The 21,427-nt window shown below is 37.3% G+C and overlaps 1 protein-coding gene across 6 annotated transcripts in view; it reads right to left on the reverse strand.

Annotated features, from left to right (window-relative positions):
• Positions 1–21,427, reverse strand: part of CTNNA2 (catenin alpha 2) — a 1,197,048-nt gene that overhangs the window by 934,499 nt on the left and 241,122 nt on the right. For all 6 annotated transcript variants that reach the window (XM_027129221.1, XM_027129219.1, XM_027129216.1 and 3 more), the window contains one exon: positions 4,072–4,267. In XM_027129221.1, the coding sequence (XP_026985022.1) occupies positions 4,072–4,267 (196 nt within the window). The remainder of the gene's footprint in view (positions 1–4,071; positions 4,268–21,427) is intronic.

Genomic DNA, 21,427 nt, shown 5'->3' on the forward strand with positions numbered 1-21,427 from the left:
AGCAAAAACAGCTCAATAGTAAATGATATCTAATAGATTTAATTCTGAAAGTATACATCATTTAATAAGTAAGCATGTGTGGATGCTAGAGCCACTTTAAAGGAGGAAACTGGAAACTGTTTCTAAATGTCAGTGTTTTCATAATTTCTGAATATCATCTTATGTATTAGAAAGTAGATTTCTATGATGGAAGGAAAGATACTATGTTTCAAAGTTTCAGTGACTAGATACACACCTGCCCTAGTCCTCACTTACTCTCCCAAGTTCCTTTCTCCCCATCTCTCTCTGAAAGTCAACTCAGCCTCTCACTTCCAAATAAAATCTGGGTAATGGGCAAATAGAAAATTTGGGCAAAGCCAGACAGGCTACGGATATTACACAACAAATAACCAAGTTGGGGCAGAAAGCAGAAAAGAGAGCCTGTGGGTACAGAACTGGAAGGAGGGTGTGAGGACCTTGTTCTCAGGGATAAGAAGCACAGACGTCTGAAGTGTATTTGAGACTGAGAGTTATTTGAAGATGAGAGAAACACAAGAGAATTTCAAAGGCTTCTTCCAATAAAATTTGTTATTTTGCAAATATAACAACGTTTCCTTGAATTTGACCCTGTTCAGAAAAGGACATGTAGCAGTTAGGCTTTGAACAGGCAACACATAAGCATCATTTCTTATGCATAATTTTTCTGTAACAAGAAATGGGTAATATAATGAAAATTTAAAATATCCTCTAGAATAACAACCATGATAAGCTGTCCTAAATTAACATCTTTATACTTTCTCACTCTAATATTCCTAGAACAGTCTGGCCAAGAACTATGTTGGTTATTATATTATGTCCACAAAACACCATTTCATACAAGCTTTGAGAAATCTAAAATATAATTTCTACAGAAGGTGTGAAAACTAACTTCTAAGGAAAAAATAAGGGAGAGCTAAGAGGTTGCTGAGGAAACTAAATGAGAAAATGTAACTTGTCTGATAACAGATAAATCTTTGAGAAAATGGACTAGAGACCAGTTAATAAAAACCCTCAGGGCTTCCCTGGTGGCGCAGTGGTTGAGAGTCCGCCTGCCGATACAGGGGATGCGGGTTCGTGCCCCGGTCCGGGAAGATCCCACATGCCGCGGAGCGGCTGGGCCCGTGAGCCATGGTCGCTGAGCCTGCGCGTCCGGAGCCTGTGCACTGCAATGGGAGAGGCCACAACAGTGAGAGGCCCGCGTATTGCAAAAAAAAAAAACAGAACCAAAAAAAACCCCTCAGTACTAGGGAGAGGTTCACTATATTGATGGTGGTGATGGTTTCATGGTGCACACACCTGTTAAAACTTATCAAATTGTACATTTTAATGTGTGAAATTTATTATCTATCAGTCAAACAAAAAAAGAAAAAAAAAAAAACTAGCCAGGCTACAGATGCATGAACACGTGTCCATCTGCAATTCAGAAGCAGTACCAGTTTTCAATAGCACTTGGAAACTTGGAAGCTATCATGCTGCTAAAACGCATACACAAATATACTCCATCCACATTAGATGAAATATGTAAAATTTAACACTTCAAATTAAAATAACAATTTACATGAGTGTAATGTAAATAAAATTAACTTTTAGGGGGAAGAAGATGGCAGTATGAAGAAGGGTTGTTATTTCCAGGGGCCAAATATCCATCTGCGCACTTAAAAAGTGGTTGGTTTGCAAGAAGAAAGGGGATAGAACACTCATTCATCTATTCCTTCATTCATTCAACAAATATTTATTGAAGTCTGATGAGTGCTAAGCATTGCAAATCAATGACCGCAAAAGAGACAGAGTGTGTTCTCTACCTTCATTAATTTCTAGTGTGGCAGAGAAGAAAGTTATCAATCAAGTCACCTCACAAAAATTAAATTATCCTGTGGAAAGTGACAAGGAAAAATCCATGAAAAAGTATGACAGGAGAGTCAGGGAAGGTTTCCCTGGGAAAGTGTTCTTTGAGCTGGGATATGCAGAATGAGTCACCCTTAAATGTGAGAGAGGAGACAGCATGTATAAAGGCCCTGGGACAGGTAAAACATGGTGCTTCTGAATAACTAAAACAGAAATTGTTGAATTTAAGAGATACTTAGGAGTTAAAATATATGGGTCTAATAGACTGTATCTGGAAGGAGACGGAAGTAGCAAGAATGATACCAAGATTTCTGCAATTGGATACGTATGTGTGGCATTCATTAGGTAGGAAATGGAGGACACAGGCCAGGCTGGGGCTAGGTGTCTGTTCTAATTTCATGGTGTCTTAGAATTTTCAACTAAAGCTGCTGAACAAGACTACATCAAAATTAAAAACTTCTGTGCATCAAAGAACACAACCAACAGAGTGAAAAAGTAGCCTACAGAATGGGAGAAAACATTTGCAAAACAATATCTGATAAGGGGTCAATACCTAGAACTCTTAACTACAAGAACAACAGTAATAAAATAAATAACCTGAGTGAAGAATAGGCAAAAGGCTTAAATAAACATTTCTCCAAGGAAGATATAAATATGGCCAACAAGCATATGAAATGATGCTCAGTATAACTAATCATTAGAGAAATGCACATCAAAACCACAATATCGGGCTTCCCTGGTGGCGCAGTGGTTGAGAGTCCACCTGCCGATGCAGGGGACACGGGTTCATGCCCCGGTCCGGGAAGATCCCACATGCTGCAGAGTGGCTAGGCCCGTGAGCCATGGCTGCTGAGCCTGCGCGTCCGGAGCCTGTGCTCTGCAACGGGAGAGGCCACAACAGTGAGAGGCCCGTGTACCACAAAAAAACAAAACAAAACAAAACAAAAAACCACAATATCACCTCACACCCATTATGATGACTACTAAAAAAAAAAAAAAAAAAAGAAAATAACAAACATTGTCAAGGATGTGGAGAAACTGGAACCCTTGTGCACTGTTAGTGGAAGTATAAAATGGTACAGCTGCTATGGAAAACAGTCTGGAGGTTTCTCAAAGAATTAAAAATAGAAGTACCATAGGATCCAGCAATACCACCTGTGGGTGTAAATCCAAAAGAACTGAAAGCAGGGTAATGAAGAGATTATTTATATACCCATGTTCATAGCAGGATTATTCACAATAGCCAAAAGGTGAAAGGGACACAAATGTCCATCAATGGATGAATGGATAAAGAAAATACCATATAAATACATGATAGAATATTATCTAGCCCTAAAAAGGAAGGACATTTTGACACATACTACAACATGGATAAACCTGGAGGACATTATGCTAAGTGAAATAGGCCAGTTACAAAAAGACAAACGCTATATGATTCCACTTACATAAGGCATCTAGAGTAGTAAAACTCGTAGAAAAAGAAAGTCAAATAATGGTTGCCAGGAGCTAGAGGGAAGGCGAAATTGGGGGTTGTTTAACAGGTATAGAATTTCAGTTTTACAAGAGTTCTGCAGATGCGCTACTCAACCATGTGAATATACTTTACATGACTGAACTCTACACTTAAAATGATTAAGATGATATATTTTATGTTATATGTATTTCAACACAATTAATTTTTTTAATATGCTGAATAAATATTGATAGTATTATAGCTATTTTGCTAGCTATATAATTGATCAGTCGGTAGCTAGCTAACCAGAGAGAGAGATTTTTGAGGAAAGCTGTGAACTGAAAATACAAATTTGGAAGTCATACAAAGAAACAATAATTTTATTACACGACATTCTTCTGTTCCCTGCATCCTTAAAATCTTGAATTTTCAATGACTCTATAAATGTACAGTCTTCTCATCCTATCCTCCCTAAAGCCTGAGTTTGACACAAGAGTCTGGTTTCATCTCCAGGAGAAAACAAGTTGAAGATTTTCAAGCAACAGCAGAAATGGAGTGTTACCAGCTGTGCTATACTGCCACAACAAAAAAAAATCTCTACCTGTCTATGCACCTAATTCTAGCAAAATTAAAAATGAGAAGTGTAGACAGGAAAAAAATAAGACTACTCTTTTGAGTAGTCTTATTTTTCTAGAGAAAAATCCACTGTTTACACATCAATATACATCCTTCTAGAATAATATTATTCTGCCTACCTTGTTTGCGTACATCCTCAACAGCAGCAACCAATTCTTCTTTGAGATCTTGACTCTCCTTAGCGATCTGTTCACCCTTTTCCAGAAAGTTCTGAGTGGCTTGCTCTACAGATGCAGCCAGTACATGGGCTTTCTTTGACCTCCCTTTCTTTTTACCAGATGGGCCTTTGTTGCTTGTGTTGACAAGGGTTGTCACCTTAAATACAAAAGAACAACTGTAAAATTACTCTGCATAACTGTCTGGAAATAGCATATTATCATCTCATAATTTTAAAGTATCCTTTGCTTATTAAGTCATGAATACACATCACATAGCCTTATCTTAAGGAAAATGTGGAATTATATAGTTTAGCATATAAATTAACAGCAATTTATTTCCTGTAGAAGAAAAAAGCATGTGAATAAGGAAGAAAAGCAGATTTGCCAGTAGCTCAGTTTCCAATCCACTGGAGGGGGTGCTTTCACAGGTTGACAAATTTAGCGCTGGTTGGAATACCCAGCTTCAGGGAGGAAATAAAATAAAATAAAATGTAGAACTGCCTTTGAGCTTTGAATCAGAAGAACCAATAACGGAGCCCAAAAGTCAGGGCAGAGGTGCATGAGTAGTTAAAAATGGTGGGCCATCAATACGCATTATTTATGTGTCACTTACCAAGGACTTTGAAGAGCCTTGCTATTTCTGATTTCATCTTGTAAAAACAAAATGGTAAATTTGATCCAAAGAAACCGAATGATTCAGTCTCAACATTTGGTTAACCTGCTAAAATTTCCAGAATTGAAATTAAATTTGCATTCTCACTCCTTTTCTAAGTATCATAATTTGGATACAATATCTCACCTGCCAAACTTCTTTTAGCACTCTGTCTAGAGCTATTTAATATGCTAACAAGGCTTTTAATATCTTTTAAACAACTTATCTCCTGTAGACTTCTGAACCTTTATTTTCTGCCAGTGAGAAGTCTGGGAGGGAAATGAATGCAACTGTTCCATATTCTATTCAGCTAGTCATCTACACCTCTGCATTTTTTTTATCAGCTTCCTAAGAATGTGGATGTTGTAGTTTATTTGCACTGACGTGTATCCTGGTTAGCAAACTAAAGGCTTTATTGGAGCTTATCAAGAAAGCTCGTCCAGAGAAAAGTTCTAAATGCTATGGTCTCTACAATTTACTCCAAATCCGAGAGCAAGTGGTTATTAGGCAAAGTCACAATTAATGTCCAGTCAGTTTACAGGGCAAGAGATAATATCAGAAGAAAAGTATTGAATAAATGTGAACCAAGATGATGAATGTAGCAGAACCATTACTTCAGAAGTGGTTAATACAGCGTTGGGAGCTGTCATATTCAGCTTTCTTTTGATTGTTAATAATTAGACACAGTGAATTAAAAAAGGACTCTGTAAGGACACTTAAGTACAAACACTAGACAGAAAAAAGAAAGATAAAGTCATTAAGAATAAGACTGTCAGAAAACGCTAGTTAGCTGTAAAATACATATGCAGTCAGTAACACCTTGCAGTCTTTTCAGTTCCACCCACAGAGGCAACCATCAGAAGAAAGACAGCCTGTCTCCAAAGTTACTTTTTGGAGGTACAAGAATGTTCTCCTTAAAGACGGTTTACTCTAGCACATTAACATAGCTCTCTTCCAGGAACCCCAACTCTCCAAAGAGCCGCTACCTGGAAACGAGTTTTTATGCTTCCTAAGCAAACACAGCAAACATCTCAAAAATCTTTTCTTTGTATTTATTTTTATTTTTTAATCAAATGTATTTCCCATATAACATTGTATAAGGTTAAGGTGTACAACATGTTAATTTGATACATGTATATAGTGTGTTAATACATGTATATGTTGTAATATGATTGCCATTGTAGTGACACTTGGCACCTCTATCCCTTTACATAATTACAGTACAATATGGTTGTCTATATTCATTACACTGTGCATAATTTCTCTATTTAGGCTAGGCTCTTTATTGGAGGAAAATATTCCTATTCTCACTGATATCTGATTTGTTCTCATTTTATATATAATTTTGAGACGTTCTGTGATCTAACTTTTCAGTCTTCAAAAATTAGAAAAAATGGATGGAGTTGGAAGCCATTAATGTTAGGCATATTGGCAGTTTTGGGGAGTGGAAGCTGACAGTGAATCTATTAATACCAAAAGAGCTAAATGACTATATTCTGGTTCACCTTCTGCAAAGGCAAACAGGTTTCAATTTTTGTGTTGTCTTATGGTGCATTGCTGTATTAAGCACAGTTTAGGTAATGCTCATAATAACAAGTCAGTATGAAGTGTCAGTATGTGGGAAAAAATAAACATAGAACATTACCAGGAAGTTCCTTAGAAAAATGTAATTACTTTCAAATGAAGCAAATCCATTCAGTCCTCTTTTAGTAAGAGTTCTCATTTATTCACATGTGGAAGAATGTAAAGGGATACAAGATAGCAGAATAGAAGGAAAATTATGAGGCTCCATAAATGCTCATGTCTTAATCAGTCTAGAATAAAGAAATAATTGTTAACTCTCCCTATTCCTATTCAGTGCTTTGTTGAAGGACAAAGTCAACAAATTAGATAAGAAAAAAGAAAGAAGAGATATAAACATTAGAAAGTAGACACATTAAATCGTCATTACTTATAGAGAATATGAATGTATCGAGAAACTACAAAAGAATTAAAAGACAAACTATTAGAACTATTAGTGGTTAAATACTAGATAAGCGATAACAACCTAATAGAACAGCATTACCAATGAAAAATCTAGTTTAAAATATCCTATTCACAATAGCCATAAATTGATATTCTCAGAGATAACCATAACACAAAATATAGAACGTTGTATGAAGAAAATTATAATTGTAATGAAGAACATGAAAGATGATTTAAATAATAGAGAGACACACCAATGAGCTCTGGAGACTACAGATCTCTGTGTCTAAGCCTGATATCCAGGCTGGGACTAGGTCTTGGGTAGATGGGGCTTACAGACTTTTTTTTTTTTTTTGCGTTACGCGGGCCTTTCACTGCTGTGGCCTCTCCCGTTGCAGAGCCCAGGCTCCAGATGTGCAGGCTCAGCGGCCATGGCTCACGGGGGCCAGCCGCTCCGCGGCCTGTGGGATCTTCCCCGACCGGGGCACGAACCCGTGTCCCCTGCATCGGCAGGCAGACTCTCAAGCACTGCGCCACCAGGGAAGCCAAGACTTACATACTTTTGAAGGTCTAGTGCAGCTTGTTGGCAATCTTTTAAGAGATGGTTATTCTGTAGAAATTCCTGGTTGAATGGTACACCTTCTCTTACCCCAATCAGGCACTCTCTCTAATCCCCCCATCAACTTTCACCCAAGGCAAGAGTCATTCAAGATCCACACAATCCCATTACCTCTCTAACAATTTGTGAGCACATCTTTTGTGCAGAAGAAAAAAAATAGAAAACATAAAGTTCCAGCAACAGAGACTAGGAGTAATAGCATGAACACTGACGTGTAAAAATGGGCATGATGTTTTCTAGGTAGTAAGGAGACCATTCTCACTTGAGAGGGCGGCTGTATATGAATGATATAGGAAACAAGATTAGATAGATGCGGTGGAGTAAAACTTTTAAAGGCTCTGAAACCCAAGCTAAGGAGTTTAGCTTTTATTAGCCACTGTCAACATTTTTTTAAAATGAGAAGCATATGTGTTAAAGTGTCCGTGTTCTCTTTCCATTCATTTCTCAGCCCACTGAAATTCTGCTTTTATCCTCACACCTCCTGTAGCAGAGTCCTCTTAAACTGATCTCTCACTAAAGTAATTAATAAGTTGTCAAAATCAAATTACTTTTATCTTATCATACTACTCTATCACATTTAGTGCTATTGACTCACCTCTTCTTTCTCCTGGAAATATCTCCTGGCTAATTCTTTTAGCAATAATCTTTTCCTTCTCCAAACTCCTGTCGCTTTTAGGAGGGTCATCAAGCTTACTTGTCTCTGTACCCACCTTTATCTTCCTCCCTCCTACACCAGGAAAGACTTGCTGCTACCACCATCCTTTTTTTTTTTAATTTATTTTATTAAAGTATAGTTGATTTACAATGTTGTGTTAATTTCTGCTGTACAGCAAAGATATTCAGTTATTCATATGCATACATTCTTTTTCATATTCTTTTCCATTATGGTTTATCACAGGATCTTGAATCTAGTTCCCTGTGCTATACAGTAGGACCTTGCTGTTTATCCATTCTCTATATATACTAGTTTGCATCTGCTAAGTCCAAACTCCCAACCCTTCCTTCCCCCACTCCCTTGGCAACCACAAGTCTGTTCTCTATATCTGTGAATCTGTTTCTGTTTGTTAGATTAGTTCACTTGTGTCATATTTTAGATTCCACTTACAAATGATATCATATGGTATTTGTCTTTCTCTTTCTGACTTATTTCACTTAATATGATAATCTTTAGGTCCATCCATGTTGCTGCAAATGGCATTATTTCATTCTTTTTCTATAGCTGAGTAATATTCCACTGTACATGCATACCACATCTTCTTTATAGATTCATCTGTAAATGGACATTTAGGTTGCTTCCATGTCTTCGCTATTGTAAATAGTGCTGTTATGAACATAGGGGTCCATGCATCTTTTTGAATTATCATTTTGTACTACCACCCTTTTAAACTGATCTTCTGATCACATCATTCAGATTCATTGGCTATGCCAACTTCTCTCTAAACCCTCAACATGGCCCCTCTCTGTAGGCAACTCAACCTTAGCTTAGCAGGATATTTGATTTTCTCTAGTCATATATCTCAAATATTTCCTCAATGTCTCTGCCTCTCATCAAAGAAGAGAAGAAATCCTGCAGCTCATAGATGAGAGTATAAGTGGTTAATCGTTCTAGAACCTTGACCTAATGATGGTCCCAATGGACCCTGGTCAATAAAAAAATCTCAGCAATAGCAAGAGGATGGGAAATATAGTTTTCAGATATGTTGACTGTGTGATTTGAGTATGAAACTATGAGACCCAGGCTGGTATAGACTGCTCATCATCTAATGTCCTAAGAGTAGACCCTCCATTCTTACACAATGGCAAGTAATGCAGTAGCCAACACCACTTCATTCCTTTCTTTTTCTTGCAATGTGTTTTATTGGAAAACAACTTATCTGACCATGTCTCTTCAACTTGATCAGTTCTCTGCTTCCAGGATGTACAAACTCAATAGACATGGAAGACTTCTTCCAAAACTATAAGCAATAGTGAGGGCACCAAGGCACTTTGTCTTGGCAACTCTGTCACATCTGCCCATAACCAACAACAGCGTAGTTTGTCTAAGCCTTATCCATAGGGCATTCGATTGAAAGTGAGCTCTGGAGATATCATTGTCACCCAGGGCTGGTTAGAAATATAGACTCTCAGGCCCCACTCCAGACCTACTAAAAGAGAATCTGTATTTTAACAAGATCCCAAAGTAATTCATATGCACATTAAAATCTGAGAAGCACTGAATTCTAGGACAATGATTTTCAGACTTTATCATACCTTATTATTATTATTTTTATTATTATTATTATTTTTTGCAGTACACGGGCCTCTCACTGCTGTGGCCTCTCCCGTTGTGGAGCACAGGCTCCGGACGCGCAAGCTCAGCGGCCATGGCTCATGGGCCCAGCCGCTCCGCGGCATGTGGGATCTTCCCGGACCGGGGCATGAACCCGTGTCCCCTGCATCAGCAGGCGGACTCTCAACCACTGCGCCACCAGGGAAGCCCCAGACTTTATCATACTTTAGAATCACCTAGATGCTTGTTAGACGGCAAATTCCTAGATCTTATAGTGCTTCTGCTCATGTAGGTCTCAGCTAGTGTATTTCACATGCATTGCATGAAATTAGGATATGTATGGTTTATAGACTTTACTTTCAGAAACAGCAGTCTAGCTGAAGCAAAAGAACGGAGAGAGATAAAGCAATGCCTTCTAGAGGTAAACCCTTCCTCTTATTTTAGGTGCCATGACATATCAGGAGTCCGCAAAAACAACTTGTTGATGAATTGATTGAAAGGCAATTTCCTCTGTTAGGCAATCACAAGGAACTTGGAAAAGTAAGAGTAAACAGATGTGAATGCTATAAGTCAAGCCATTATTTGAGCTCTCCAGAAAACCAATAAAAGAGAACCAAGAGCTGAAAATAAAAATGATAACTTAATTTTGCTAGATTCATGCACTCTGTAGATGTGAGTAGTTAAGTCTTTATGAATTCTACTGTTGCACTGTTCTAAAGTATTTCATTTGTCATAATTGCTCAGCAAACATAACAGAGAGCTTTGATTACTGTTATAGCTTAAAAAAAAGCAAGAGCATTGTGAGGTGCATATCTGAAAACAAAATTATCAAAAACAAGTTATTTATTCCAGGAGCAACAGAAGATAAATGCAAAAATCCTTAAAGAGGAAAACTCTTTAAGGGAGTTAAAATGCTCAAATGGTAGTATATTTGATAACATGAAGCCTCTAGGAGAAATCTTGTCAGGTTTTGAGCAGTGCCAAGTCAGAAAAACAACTGCCAAGTAATGAGTCAAAATGAGGTCTTCCTTGAATCACTCCTTGATTACCTAATCTATTCCTTTTGCCACTATACAGTAGGCACAAATATGGCTTGTAGTTTTCCTTAAAAAATATATGAAATGATATACGCTCACCTTGTGGTACAGTCCATTATAAGTTGTTTCCTAGCACAGAATCTCCAGGACCTATAAGGTGTATGTATATTGTGCATTTTGGAGAGAAAAGGAGATCAGCACAGTGACACTAGTGCTCGAGCAAAAGGGGGTGATAATACAGACTTATGGTAGTCTCACTAATAACTAAAGTACAACTTCCATGTCATAGAAACTATTGCAGTAGAATTTCGGATTGAACTGATCTTTTCTTCCCAAACACAACTCCACATCCCGTTTTAGACAAAAAGAAGTAAATTGTAAGAACTGCAGTTACTGATGCTTCCACAACTTCAAAAGTCAGAATTAGAAATGATGATCTTTTATAACGAGGCACTAGTAATTTAAAGAGGGATAAAATAAAGAATAATTCTGGTCTCTTTGTCTTTGAAAAATTTCTTCCCACTTATTTGATATTGACAGTGTAGATTAGTATGTATGTTCATTGATACAGGGTCCTGGAAGCATGCATTCTTAAACTTTCAAGGTAAGGTTTTATTATATCTAAAGCAGACCTGAACTTCTACTAGTTAATTAATGCTAGAAAGAAAGCCTATAAATAATGTTTCCCATTTAAGTTATTGTTCTTTGTAGACTCACCTGCAATTTTTAAATAAGGCCACAAAGCAAGCCTTCCCACTCAGTTGCTTTGGTATACTTTTTCCAAATACTTTATCTTGAAGAGTATACAGATGGTCTCTGACTTGTCATGGTTTGACTTACTGATTTTTCAGCTTTACAATGGTGAGAAAGCAATATGCATTCAGTACAAAACATGCTTTGAATTTTGATTTTTGATCTTTTCCTGGGCTAGCAATATGTGCTATGATACTCTCTCGTGATGCCAGGCAGGGGCAGCCTCAGTTCCCAGTCAACCCACCATCCCATGATCCCGAGGGGAAACAACCACACACTAATATCCATTCTGTACTCACACAACTATTCTGTTTTTCACTTTCAGCACAGTATTCAATACATTACACTAGGTATTCAACACTCTATTTAAAATAGGTTTCAGTTATCCATATACATATACCTATTCTTTTTTAAATTCTTTTCCCACTTAGGTTATTGAGCTGAGTTCCCTGTGCTGTACAGTAGGTATATGTATAACTGAATCACTATGCTGTACACCTGAAACTAAAACATTGTAAATCAACTATAGTCCAATATAAAATAATTTTTTTATTTAAAAAATAAATTAAAATAAGCTTTGTGTTAGATGATTTTGCCCAACTGTAAGCTATGGTCTAAGCACATTTAAGGTAAGCTATACTAAGCTATAATGTTCAGTAGGTTAGGTGGATTAATGAATTTGCCATATGATATTTTCAACTTACGATGGTTTTATCAGGACTTGACCTCATTATAAGTCAAGGAAGATCTGTTAACATCAAAAAGTAGATTTCCAAAATTAACCCTAAAACAGACATTCTGTGATTGGGTTTGAGGAATTTCTATGGCCGGCCAGTTTTGACTATATTAAATTTCTATGAATAGCCAGTTATAACTATATCAAATTTTTTCTAGGCTAAACTTTCTGTGGTTACAATTTACAGAGTGGATCAGTTGGGCCCTGGATGATCGATTCATCTTTATATTAGAAGTGGTTCAAACTTATTTCCTAACAAGAATCTCACTAGTGTCTGTAAGCCAAAATGAAATAAGGTGGCCTTCTCGGGACTTCCCTGGTGCTGCAGTTGTTAAGAATCGCCCTGCTAATGCAGGGGACATGGGTTCAAGCCCTGGTCCAGGAAGATCCCACATGCAGTGGAGCAACTAAGCCCATGCACCACAATTACTGAGTCTGTGCTCTAGAGCCCGTGAGCCACAACTACTGAAGCCCACACGCCTAGACCCCGTGCTTCTCAACAAAAGAAGCCACCACAATGATAAGCCTGCATGCCGCAATGAAGAGTAGACCTCACTCGCCGCAACTAGAGAAAGCCTGTGTGCAGCAACGAAGACCCAACACAGCCAAAAATAAAAAAATAAATTTATTTTAAAAAAAGGTGGCCTTCTCCTTAAGCACTTGTTCTTCAGAAGAAACTCAATTTTCCTTATAGGATGTTAAACTAACATTTTCCACTCTCTATTAAGCCTGCTGTTTCATATTTAAGCAGCAGCATTAGGAGCTCAATTTCTTGTAACCTCCAGGGAGTGTGGTCTAGATTTTCTGTCATCCAAAAGCTTGTCTGAGAGAAACAACATTTAGTTTTGCTTGAAGGAAGTGCAGTCCACGTCTCTCTCCACCTATTATAATAGCTCAACTTAAAACACATAAGTAAAGAGAGAAATGGTATTATCCTGGACACTGGTGCAAATGTTTCTACTGCCTTAGTGCAATATCACTTACTTCAACAGAGGATACTACCACAAAGGGTTTTAGAAAGCTCACTGTGTATACTCTAAAGTTATAGATAAGATAATCATTCTTCACATAATACTGAGAAATTTTTGAATGATTTTAGTACCAAGAATATTGGAACCTCTCCTTAGAAACGGGTTTGATTTTATTTAATGGACATTAAATTGTGTAATAAATAAATTATTCCTTTTTGCACTGACTTCAATAAAAAAAAGCTTATCCCAAGTCTGTGGTCCCTATTATAAAGCATATGATTTAATGTTTATTATTACTGTGTTAGTCTCCATCTTTGCTCCTTATCTATACTTATAGTCATCTTTCTTTTTAAATCACTTTCCTTTAAGGTATGTTAACCTTTCAGTATTTTCTATATCCTTTAAAGTCTCCATAAATCTTTTACGGAAGGCAGTAAAATATATTCTGTCAATTGATATACTTTTTTTCCACACTTTTACATATGCAAAATGAAGATTAATCCTACAATCTGTGTCATCTAAAATATACATTTGATAAAATTTTATTTTTTTCTTACACGTACTTAAATATATATATCTTACAATTGATGACATGCTAGATTTGATAAAACATGGTAAATCAAACAAGCACAAGAAACAAACTCATTTAAAGGATCTAGTAACAACCTAGATTTTCCTAGAATCTCTGTAACTTTCAATGTCTACACTTACAGCAATGAAAAATTACACTCAAAATTAAGACACTAAAGCAATATCAGAATTCACTGAAGGAGCAACTGTTTAGAATCAGGAATTTTAAGTGAGTGAGAAGATGTTTCTGTTTTTAAAAATCCTAAATGTTGGGACTTCCCTGGTGGTCCAGTAGTGAAGAATCGGCCTTCCAATGCAGGTGACGCAGGTTTGATCCCTGGTCAGGGAACTAAGATCCCACATGCTGCCGGGCAACTAAGCCCACGCACCACAACTACTGAGCTCGCGGGCCTCAACTAGAGAGCCTGAATTCTGCAAATTACAGAGCCCACGAGTCCTGGAGCCTGCGCGCCACAACTAGAGAAGAGAAAACTCACACGTCACAACTAAAGAAAAGCCCACGCGCGGCAGTGAAGAGCCCACACGCCACAATGAATCCCTCATGCTTCAACAAAGATCCCGCGTGCCACAATTAAGACCAGACGCAGCCAAAAATAAATAAACAAACAAATAAATAAATAAATCTTCCCCCAAACCAAAAAAAACCCTAAATGTTCTACCATCAGTGCCCATCTGAGAAAATCCCATGCTGTTCTTAATACCCCACCAAATTGAAGAATGACTAAACTACGTTCATGATTCACTATTTTGGATTTAACTAAGATTAAAATAAAAGGAAACAAAATAAAACTAGACTGTTACAAGAAACAGTATACACAAATCTGAAACCATGATAAATAAAAACTATTTTCCAATCAACACTATGTTAACTAAAGGATTCAGTTGACCAAAACTTCTATTCCCCCCAAATTCGTCAAGCCTTTTTACTATTACAATCATTGATTGACAATGCCACTTGCTTTGACATTTTCCTTCTTTAAAGTTAGTGGATTCCAACAGAGTGCACACACTCTATGGGAAGTAATGGATAATTCATGGGATGCAGGAAAAGTATCAGGATTCTATATTGGCTTTTGTGTAAAAAAGGAAATTAAGAATTAAGCCATACTAATGTCTCATATAAGGACTTAAACTGGCACCACCACCTCATCTCTACATCAGATGGCCTTGAGCCACATATGACAAGTGGGGTATCTTGAGAGAAAGATAAGGTCCACAAATCCAAGGAATTGGCAATGGTGGCCTTACACTTCAATGTATATACCTTGTTAAGTGGTTTTAAGGATTATATTAATTGATTTTTCAAACATATACAAAAACACCCTCACAAAATGGACCAGAAACTTAAAAGGATCATTGCGAATTGGAAACTGGGACTTGAAGATAGTACTAAAAATGCAACCACAATTTAACAATTTAAGAAAATGCAGGGCAGACCCTCCCCCTAGTCTTTTTTTTTTTTTCTTGCAGATTTCTTTTATAAATAATCCTTTATTCACTGCAGTGAATACAAGCAGAATATACCACGAACTGAATATGGGTTTAGGTACTTACAACTTCATTTTTATCATTCACATATGGGTGAGAAAAGAAAATGAAACACTGTCTCTAGAAGCAAAGGATGACTTCATATTTTCTTAATTTCTTTCCCTGAGGAGCTTTTAAACTGTAAAATATTCACAATTACATACAGTGTCCCAAAGTTACTTTAACAATACATTTTTTGGTTATCTTTTTTTTTTTTCGCCAACAGGACTAAATAATCAAGTACAGGTACAGTGAAGCAGGCGAGAGGAAATTATACGTTAAAAGGGGACTCTGTAACAATGGCTTGTTGCTTAGGTATTTCCTCTGCCTACTTGCCCTTTGTTTAGATATCCAGTAGCTATCCAGGCTCTTTTCTGGGAATGAGACAATTTTAGCTAATTGTGACTTTCCTATGGTTAGTTGTTTTTTTTTTAATTTTTAAATTTTATTTTATTTATCTTTTTATACAGCAGGTTCTTATTAGTTATCCATTTATACACATTAGTGTATATTAGTGAATCTCCCAATTCATCACACACACACACCCCCGCCACTTCCCCCCTTGGTGTCCATATATTTGTTCTTTACATCTGTGTCTCTATTTCTGTCCTGCAAACCGGTTCACTTGTACCATTTTTCTAGGTTCCACATATATGCCTTAATATACAATATTTGTTTTTCTCTTTCTGACTTACTTCACTGTCTATGACAGTCTCTAGATCCATCCATGTCTCTAAAAATGACGCAATTTTGTTCCTTCTTATGGCTGAGTAATATTCCATTGTATATATGTACCACATCTTCTTTATCCATTCGTCTGTCGATGGGCATTTAGGTTGCTTCCATGACCTGGCTATTGTAAATAGTGCTGCAATGAACACTGGGGTACATGTGTCTTTTTGAATTATGATTTTCTCTGGATATATGCCCAGTAGTGGGATGCTAGATCATATGGTAATTCTATTTTTAGTTTTTTAATGAACCTCCATACTGTTCTCCATAGAGGCTGTATCAATTTACATTCCCACCAACAGTGCAACAGGGTTCCCTTTTCTCCACACCCTCTCCAGCATTTGTTGTTTGTAGATTTTCTGATGATACCCATTCTAACTGGTGTGAGGTGATACCTCATTGTACTTTTGATTTGCATTTCTCTAATAATTAGTGATGTTGAGCAGCTTTTCATGTGCTTCTTGGCCATCTGTATGTCTTCTTTGGAGAAATGTCTATTTAGGTCCTCTGCCCATTTTTTGATTGGGGAGTTTGTTTTTTTTAATATTGACCTGCATGAGCTGTTTATATACTTTGGAGATTAATCCTTTGTCCGTTGCTTCATTTGCAAATATTTTCTCCCATTCTAAGGGTTGTTTTTTCGTCTTGTTTGTAGTTTCCTTTGTTTTGCAAAAGCTTTTAAGTTTCATTAGGTCCCATTTGTTTATTTTTGGTTTTATTTCCATTACTCTGGGAGGTAGGCCAAAAAAGATCTTGCTGTGATTTATGTCAAAGAGGGTTCTTCCTATGTTTTCCTCTAAGAGTTCTATAGTGTCCAGTCTTACATTTAGGTCTTTAATCCATTTTGAGTTTATTTTTGTGTATGGTGTTAGGGAGTGTTCTAATTTCATTCTTTTACATGTAGCTGTCCAGTTTTCCCAGCACCACTTATTGAAGAGACTGTCTTTTCTCCACTGTATATCCTTGCCTCCTTTGTCATAGATTAGTTGACCATAGGTGCGTGGGTTTATCTCTGGGATTTCTATCCTGTTCCATTGATCTATATTTCTGTTTTTGTGCCAGTACCATATTGTATTGATTACTGTAACTCTGTTGTACAGTCTGAAGTCAGGGAGTCTGATTCCTTCAGCTCCATTTATTTCCCTCAAGACTGCTTTGGCTATTCGGGGTCTTCTGTGTTTCCATACAAATTTTAAGAGTTTTTGTTCTAGTTCTGTAAAAAATGCATTGGTAACTTGATAGGGATTGTATTGAATCTGCAGACTGCTTTGGGTAGTATAGTCATTTTCACAATACTGATTCTTCCAAGAACATGGTGTATCTCTCCATCTGTTTGTATCATCTTTAATTTCTTTCATCAGTATCTTATAGTTTTCTGCATACAGGTCTTTTGTCTCCCTAGGTAGGTTTATTCCTAGGTATTTTATTCTTTTTGCAATGGTAAACGGGAGTGTTTCCTCTTTCAGATTTTTCATCATTAGTGTATAGGAATGCCAGAGATGTCTGTGCATTAATTTTGTATCCTGCTACTTTACCAAATTCATTGATTAGCGCTAGTAGTTTTCTGGTGGCATCTTTAGGATTGTCTATTTATAGTATCATGTCATCTGCAAACAGTGACAGTTTTACGTCTTCTTTTCCAATATGGATTCCTTTTATTTATTTTTCTTCTCTGATTGCCATGGCTAAGACTTCCAAAACAATGTTGAATAATAATGGTGAGAGTGGACATCCTTGTCTTGTTCTTGATCTTAGAGGAAATGTTTCAGTTTTTCACCACTGAGAATGATTGCTGTGAGTTTGTCATATATGGCCTTTATTATGATGAGGTAGGTTCCCTCTATGCCCACATTCTGGAGAGTTTTTATCATAAATGGGTGTTGAATTTTGTCAAAAGCTTTTTCTGCATTTATTGAGATGATCATATGGTTTTTATTCTTCAATTTGTTAATAGCATGTATCACATTGATTGATTTGCATATATTGAAGAATCCTTGCATCCCTGGGATATATCCCACTTGATCATGGGGTACGATCCTTTTAATGTGTTGTTGGATGCTGTTTGCTAGTATTTTGTTGAGGATTTATACATCTATATTCATCAGTGATGTTCACCTGTAGTGTTCTTTCTTTGTGGCATCTTTGTCTGGTTTTGGTATCAGGGTGATGGTGGCCTCATAAAATGAGTTTGGGAGTGTTCCTCCCTCTGCTATATTTTGGAAGAGTTTGAGAAGGGTAGGTATTAGCTCTTCTCTAAATGTTTGATAGAATGTACCTGTGAAGCCATCTGGTCCTGGACTTCTGTTTGTTGGAAGATTTTTAATCACAGTTTAAATTTCATTACTTGTGATTGGTCTGTCCATGTTTTCCACTTATTCCTGATTCAGCCTTGGAAGGTTATACCTTTCTAAGAATTTGTCCATTCCTTCCAAGTTGTCCATTTCATTGGCATAGAGTTGCTTGTAGTAGTCTCTTAGGATGCTTTGTATTTCTGCGGTGTCTATTGTAACTTCTCCTTTTTCATTTCTAATTTTATTGATTTGAGTCCTCCTCACCCTCTTCTTCTTGATGAGTCTGGCTAATGCTTTACCAATTTTGTTTATCTTCTCAAAGAACCAGCTTTTAGTTTTATTGACCTTTGCTATTGTTTCTTTGTTTCTATTTCATTTATTTCTGATCTAATCTTTATGATTTCTTTTCATCTGCTAACTTCAGGTTTTGTTTGTTCTTATTTCTCTAGTTCCTTTAGGTGTAAGGTTAGATTGTTTATTTGAGATTTTTCTTGTTTCTTGAGGTAGGCTTGTATTTCTATAACCTTCCCTCTTAGAACTGCTTTTGCTGCATCCCATAGGTTTTGGATCATTGTGTTTTCGTTGTCATTTGTCTCTAGGTATTTTTTGATTTCCTCTTTGATTTCTTCAGTGATATCTTGGTTATTTAGTAATGTATTGTTTAGCCTCCATGTGTTTGTGATTTATACGTTTTTATCCCTGTAATTGATTTCTAATCTCGTAGTGTTGTGGTCAGAAAAGATGCTTGATATGATTTCAATATTCTTAAATTTATTGAGGCTTGATCTGTGACCCAAGATGTGATCTGTCCTGAAGAAGGTTCCGTGTGCACTTGACAAGAAAGTGTAATCTGCTGTTTTTGGATGGAATGTCCTATAAATATCAATTATACCTATCTGGTCTATTGTATCATTCAAAGCTTGTGTTTCATTATTAATTTTCTGTTTGGATGATCTGTCCATTGGTGTAAGTGAGGTGTTAAAGTCCCCTACTATTATTGTGTTGCTGTCAATTTCCTCTTTTATAGCTGTTAGCAGTTGCCTTATATATTGAGGTGCTCCTATGTTGGGTGCATATATGTTTATAATTGTTATATCTTCTTGGATTGATCCCTTGATCATTATGTAGTGTCCTTCCTTGTCTCTTGTAACATTCTTTATTTTAAAGTCTATTTTATCTGATATGAGTATTGCTACTCCAGCTTTCTTTTGATTTCCATTTGCATGGAATATCTTTTTCCATCCCCTCACTTTCAGTCTGTATGTGTGCCTAGGTCTGAAGTGGGTCTCTTGTAGACAGCATATATATGGGTCTTGTTTTTGTATCCATTCAGCGAGCCTATGTCTTTTGGTTGGAGCATTTAATCCATTCACGTTTAAGGTAATTATCGATATGTATGTTCCTATGAACATTTTCTTAATTTTATGGGTTTGTTTTTGTAGGTCCTTTTCTTCTCTTGTGTTTCCCACTTAGAGAAGTTCTTTTAGCATTTGTTTGGTTTGGTGGTGCTGAATTCTCTTAGCTTTTGCTTATCTGTAAAGCTTTTGATTTCTCCATTGAATCTGAATGAGATCCTTGCCGGTAGAGTAATCTTGGTTGTAGGTTCTTCCATTTCATCACTTTAAGTATATCATGTCACTCCCTTCTGGCTTGTAGTTTCTGCTGAGAAATCAGCTGTTAACCTTATGGGAGTTCCCTGTATGTTATATGGCATTTTCCCTTGTTGCTTTCAATAATTTTTCTTTGTCTTTAATTTTTGTCAATTTGATTACTATGTGTCTCGGTGTGTTTCTCCTTGGGTTTATCCTGCCTGGGACTCTGCGTTTCTTGGACTTGGGTGGCTATTTCCTTTCCCATGTTAGGGAAGTTTTCAACTATAATCTCTTCAAATATTTTCTAGGGTCCTTTCTCTCTCTGTTCTCCTTCTGGGACCCCTATAATATGAATCTTGTTGGCTTTAATGTTGTACCAGAGGTCTCCTTGGCTGTCTTCATTTCTTTTCATTCATTTTTCTTTATTTTGTTCCATGGCAGTGAATTCCACCATTCTGTCTTCCAGGTCACTTATCCATTCTTCTGCTTCAGTTATTCTGCTACTGATTCCTTCTAGTGTATTTTTCATTTCAGTTATTGTATTGTTCATCTCTGTTTGTTTGTTCTTTAATTCTTCTAGGTTTTTGTTCTTTAATTCTTCTATGTCTTTGTTAAACATTTCTTGCATCTTCTCGATCTTTGCCTCCATTCTTTTTCCAAGGTCCTGGATCATATTCACTATCATTATTCTGAATTATTTTTCTGGAAGGTTGCCTATCTCCACCCCATTTAGTTGTTTTTCTGGGGTTTTATCTTGTTCCTTCATCTGGTACATAGCCCTCTGACTTTTCATCTCGTCTATCTTTCTGTGAATGTGTTTTTTGTCCACAGCCTGCAAGATTGTAGTTATTCCTGCTTCTGCTGTCTTCCCTCTGGTGGATGAGGCTATCTAAGAGGCCTGTGCAAGTTTCCTGATGGGAAGGACTGTGGTGGGTAGAGCTGTGTGTTGTTCTGGTGGGCAGAGCTCAGTAAAACTTTAATCCATTTGTCTGCTGATGGGTGGGGCTGGGTTCCCTCCCTGTTGGTTGTTTGGCCTGAGGCGACACAACACTGGAGCCTACCCCACTCTTTGGTGGGGCTAATGGCAGACTCTGGGAGGGCTCATGCCTAGGAGTACTTCCCAGAACTTCTGCTGCCAGTGTCCTTGTCCCCGTGGTGAGCCACAGCCACCCCCCGCCTCTGCAGGAGACCATCCAATACTAGCAGCTAGGCCTGGTTCAGTCTCCTATGGTGTCACTGCTCCTTCCCCTGGGTCCCAATGCACACACTACTTTGTGTGTGCCCTCCAAGAGTGGAGACTCTGTTTCCCCCAGCCCTGTCGAAGTCTTGCAATCAAATCCCACTAGCCTTCAAAGTCTGATTCTCTAAGAATTCCTTCTTCCATTGCCAGACCCCCAGCCTGATGTGGGGCTCAGAACCTTCACTCCAGTGTGTGGACTTCTGTGGTATAAGTGTTCTCCAGTCTGTGAGTCACCCACCCACCAGTTACAGGATTTGATTTTATTGTGATTGCACCTCTCCTACCATCTCACTGTGGCTTCTCCTTTGTCTTTGGATGTGGGGTATCTTTTTTGGTGAGTTC

The sequence above is a fragment of the Aethalodelphis obliquidens genome, unplaced genomic scaffold (genome assembly GCF_003676395.1).
Source record: "Aethalodelphis obliquidens isolate GAN/ISIS:26980383/991018 unplaced genomic scaffold, ASM367639v1 scaffold35, whole genome shotgun sequence".
In the NCBI taxonomy this organism is placed as follows: Eukaryota; Metazoa; Chordata; class Mammalia; order Artiodactyla; family Delphinidae; genus Aethalodelphis; species Aethalodelphis obliquidens.